Here is a 4,587-nt window from a genome sequence, read left to right as displayed (position 1 = left end):
TTTTAAATTGTTACTCTTTTTTTGTTCACACATTCATCCTCCTATCCTCTCTAACAGCAAGGCTTTTCACTGTCATGTGACTTTGAGGAGAGTGGTCACATGACCGTCGTACATTCGCACAGTACAAGTACGCAGCACAGCGAGAGCAGTAGAAGAGTCCGAGGTATAGTTCTAGTAGGCACTGTATTTGCACTACGAGAACAAACACAATGGGTCTCAGTAGAATCGGGGTGATTTTCTTTCTTTTGCCGTGCGCTTTTTATTGCATCCCTCCTCACGACGAAGCAGCCAAGGTGGCCAGGTTTGTAGCACATAAGTGCGACTGGGCTTCAATGTCCACCATTTCTACCCACGACCCCGTGAAAGGTCAGCCTTTTGCCAATGTGTTTTCTGTAAGCGACGGTCCGAAGGGGAAAGGTACCGGAGTACCATACATGTACCTGACAGCTATGGAGATCTCTGTGCAAGATCTACAGGTAATTAAAAACAACTTTTATTGAAGCATTACTAGTGTGCGGGTATTATGTGATAGTGAATGTGATTAAAAACATTTAATTAAACAGTGTGTGTATATATATATATATATATATATATATATATATATATATATATATATATATATATATATATATATATAATTTATTTCTTAGCAGACGCCCTTATCCAGGGTGACTTACAATTGTTACAAGATATCACATTATTTTTTACATACAATTACCCATTTATACAGTTGGGTTTTTACTGGAGCAATCTAGGTAAAGTATCAAGGGTACAGCAGGAGTGTCCCACATCGGGGATTGAACCCACGACCCTCCGGTCAAGAGTCCAGAGCCCTAACCACTACTCGATAGAAATAGAGATAGAGATATAGATATATTTTGATATATTTTCCTTTAATTGACCTAAGCATTTACAATGTCAAAAAATACGCTAATGGAATGCAAATAAGTATCTAAGCATTGCAGTTTTAGCCATCGACATGTCCCATCAACAGTACTGTGTGATTTGGTTAACTAAGTTCATGTATGGCTCAAATTGCTAACAATGACAGTCTATTGCCACCCCTGGCTATATGCGTTTGCTTTCTTAAACTTGTATAACCTGTTATGTATCAGTCACCAAAAACGAAAGTCTCCTGACAAGTTCAGATAGGGGAACTGTGCAGATGTCGCTAATGAGTCAGCTATATTTTGGTAACTGATTTTTGATGAGTAAGCAAATTTACTAGGGGAAAAAAACAACATATCCATAACAGCCTGTTTAAGGTCACTTTGTAACATCTTTGTTTCCAGTATATATCCCATTCCCACGTTAGGCGTTCCTGAAGTACAAGTGGTTGAGCTATTCCAGCCCACATACCATGCTGCTGGCAACTGACATCCACCTGTTATGCAGTTTGTAGTCATTCTTAGTATTTATGATTGTCTTTCAGTTGTACTTGTCTACATTACAAATATGTAACATAGGTAAGATTAGCCAAGGTGTCTTTTATAGAAGTAAGATTCTGTGCAATGTACTGATCTGCCACTTTGGGTCCTGTTTCCCTTTCCTGGCAATACACTGTTGTGCACTAAATGGTTCTTGATTGATCTAACCAGCTAGAACAGAAGAGCCTTTCCTGAGTCAAAGAACCTTAACACGTACTCCTCAAAAAAATAAAAAACAAAAACTTTTAGAATGATTACAAACATCATATGTTGAAGGAACAGTTTAAAAAACAAAACAAACAAAAAAAAACCTTAGAAATGTAATTTAAAGCTTTGTTTAGTACCAAGTGTGCAAGAAAAATAACCCACTTCTCTTGTATTGTTGTACATGCTGTATCTCTCAAACAAAGCCAACAGACACTGCCTAACGCATCTTGTTTCCTTTCAGGTGAACCCCACAGCCTCTCTTGCGATGTCACTGGCGCAGACAAAGTACTGCAAGAAGCACAGCTATGACCCACAAAGCCCCCTCTGCGTTCACATCATCTTGTCAGGCTCTGTAGTGAAGGTAAAGAAACAGAACGATGCACCCTCGAAGCTCAAGACCGAACTCCAACAGGAATGATCTCGATCAGGGCTAGGCAACGTCCGCACTTCCAGTCCTGATCTTTGGAAATCTTTGTTCCAACCATATCCTTCATCCACAACTATTAAACACTCAATCGTGCTGAATTTGGAAATACTAAAAGAAACCTAAATTCAGTGACAAACGTTTCCACTAGAAGTCTTTTTCAGCGTCTATGATCAGCATTTCTAGTCTAAGTATTTGTCATTCAATCGTATCCTTATTTTTTGTTTGTTTAACTAATTAAATACTGGAAAGGGTTCCAAAGCAGCTAAATGTTTAATTTCACCTAATAATCCTGAAATGGAATGGCACTCCAGGACTGGAGCTGTCTTTCCCCGACATAGATATTGTGGTAGTTTTTGTTGTCATATGTTGAACTGTGGTCCAATCTGTCTACAGGGTCCAGTTAATAGACATTAACTCTTTTTAGATTAAGAATATTGTATTACATAGACCTCATTTCTAGATTCTCTGTTTTTCAAATGTGTCTTCCTAGCATAAATATTATACAGGGTGTCTTGTAAATCGGGCATCATAAAAAATATTATATATAATGTATGTTAGTAAGTGTTCGGTGGCTACCTCTGATCAAGTTAAGAGTGTTTCTCTCACACACTTTGCTGTGTCGGGTCTGTCATACAAAGAGTGCAAGAGAAAATAAACTCTCAACTTTATTGGAGGTAGCCATCGAACATTTATAAACATATTATAGGTCACTGAATTTAAATAAACAGACAAAAATCTGACATTAACATACTTAATCTGTTTTTATAGAAATTGTTGCAATGATGTTGCACTCCTGTTGCAGGTGAACGACACAGAAGCCAGTTTTGCAAAGCAATCCCTGTTCAGTCGGCATCCTGAAATGGTAGACTGGCCCTCAGATCATGGGTGGTTCTTTGCCAAGATGAATATCACTCAAGTATGGGTCCTGGATTACTTTGGAGGGATCAAAACTGTCACACCTGAGCAATACTTCAGTGCTGAGCCTTTTAGCACAACAACAGACTTTGAATAAACTGTAAGTACAAGTTTGTCTCTTAAAACATTCTTAAGTTGTTTTGTTTTTCGTTTTGGAACAATACATTAAATACTGGAGGTATCAATTTAAAAATTGTATTGTGTGTGTGTCATGTTATGTTATGTGTAAACAAAAAAAATCCTGTTAATAATCCAATTTTTCTTCTTTTATTAGTTCAAGATATTGTTTTGAAAAGATGATTAAAGGGGCAGAAGAACGAAGATCCATTATTCTGTGTGTGTGTATGTGCCTTGTAATAGTTATACACCTTATATATTTTATTAATGTAGAAAATGATGCATGTTGTCTTTTGCACAACTAACCATCAGCCAGTCAGCAAGTAAGTCTGTAAGCAGCTTAGTCATTTGTAAGAAATAAATTCAGTATATATACTGTACTGCGTTACAAATAGTAGCTAGTTCTGAGAACTGTCACGCTCAGGGTCCTACTGAAGCATGTTTAGAGAGGAATTAAACAGTAGGGATTGTACAAACTTGCAAGAATACTCTAATTCCAAGAATGAGCAGTGGAAGTGTTGTTCTGAGTAGTTTCTTGCTGGCTTTATTTTGTGAAAATCTGATCATTTGCTTTTACTTTTGCATTTGCTTCAAAATACTGTTTGTTGCAGTTACATCTGATTACCAGTGAGTGGCGCCTATCCCCACATTTTTAACTCCAGTATTTCAGTATAGTGTGGTACCCTGTATCATAATCTAGCCCAGTGGTTTTCAAATTGGAGTGCGGAGAACTCTATAAAAAATAAAAAGAACAACATTCTATATATAAAATAGGTAGACACTGGCATGTTTACAAAGATTTTCAGTGAGCCAGAGTGGTACATTATCTTCCCATAATGCACTTTTTTGTCACGCACTTTATTTCATTTTTATGAAGTGTGTGGTAAAAAGACCCAAAAGGGGTTTTCTGGCCATTGTCAGTTTTTGAGAAATAAAACAGAATTGCATTTGTATTGCACCCTTGAGGATGTAGTGAGCCCGGTACACAAGAGTGAACAGGTTAATGTGCCACAACGTCAGTTTTATTAGCAGTAAGGCAATTGAGATTTTTCTAAATGTATTTTTGTAAAAAAAAAAAAAAAAAAAAGAAGAAACAGCAAATGCTTTCTGTTTTAAGTATAGTTGTATTACATTTCTATGGTAACACTTTGCTTGCTTAAAATAAAATAAAGGCTTGATTTCGACTGTATTTGCATGAGGTTTTGTTGAGCTATAAGATACACTTATAAAAGTTTCCCATAGTAAAAGCATAGCAAAGTGTAATAAAACAGTAAAATCATAGGTAAGCATTTGTAAAGCACAGAGACAGAGAAACATGGCAAACCATGGGAAAACCCTGCAAAGATTACTGTGCAAAATTACCCCGGTAAACCTTCAGTGTTTTTTTTTTTTTTTTTTTTAAACATTTTATTATGGAAACTGATTGTCTTCACCACCCATGATAATGATAATAATAATGAATATGATGTGATAAGCCCTGGGAGATCAACATTC

The 4,587-nt window shown here is 36.6% G+C and overlaps 1 protein-coding gene across 1 annotated transcript; it reads left to right on the top strand.

Annotated features, from left to right (window-relative positions):
* Nucleotides 1-82: 82 nt before the first annotated feature.
* LOC117406692 (protein CREG1-like) lies at nucleotides 83-4,282 on the top strand. The gene is made up of 4 exons (XM_034010961.3): nucleotides 83-476; nucleotides 1,876-1,995; nucleotides 2,864-3,076; nucleotides 3,251-4,282. Exons 1-3 carry the CDS (start codon nucleotides 210-212, stop codon nucleotides 3,071-3,073), a joined length of 597 nt encoding a protein of 198 aa, XP_033866852.3. The 5' UTR covers nucleotides 83-209; the 3' UTR covers nucleotides 3,074-3,076; nucleotides 3,251-4,282.
* Nucleotides 4,283-4,587: the final 305 nt, after the last annotated feature.

This window comes from Acipenser ruthenus, chromosome 8 (assembly GCF_902713425.1).
Source record: "Acipenser ruthenus chromosome 8, fAciRut3.2 maternal haplotype, whole genome shotgun sequence".
NCBI classification, from domain to species: Eukaryota; Metazoa; Chordata; class Actinopteri; order Acipenseriformes; family Acipenseridae; genus Acipenser; species Acipenser ruthenus.
Note: the sequence above shows the minus strand (reverse complement) of the source record. Positions and strands in the feature narration are given on the sequence as shown.

Excerpts from the sequence above, each read along its gene's own strand:
- LOC117406692 (XM_034010961.3), top strand. The coding sequence starts at position 210 with ATGGGTCTCAGTAGAATCGGGGTGATTTTCTTTCTTTTGCCGTGCGCT. Across the intron at positions 477-1,875 it reads TCTCTGTGCAAGATCTACAG|GTGAACCCCACAGCCTCTCT; the intron begins GTAATTAAAAAC and ends GTTTCCTTTCAG. Across the intron at positions 1,996-2,863 it reads TGTCAGGCTCTGTAGTGAAG|GTGAACGACACAGAAGCCAG; the intron begins GTAAAGAAACAG and ends CTCCTGTTGCAG.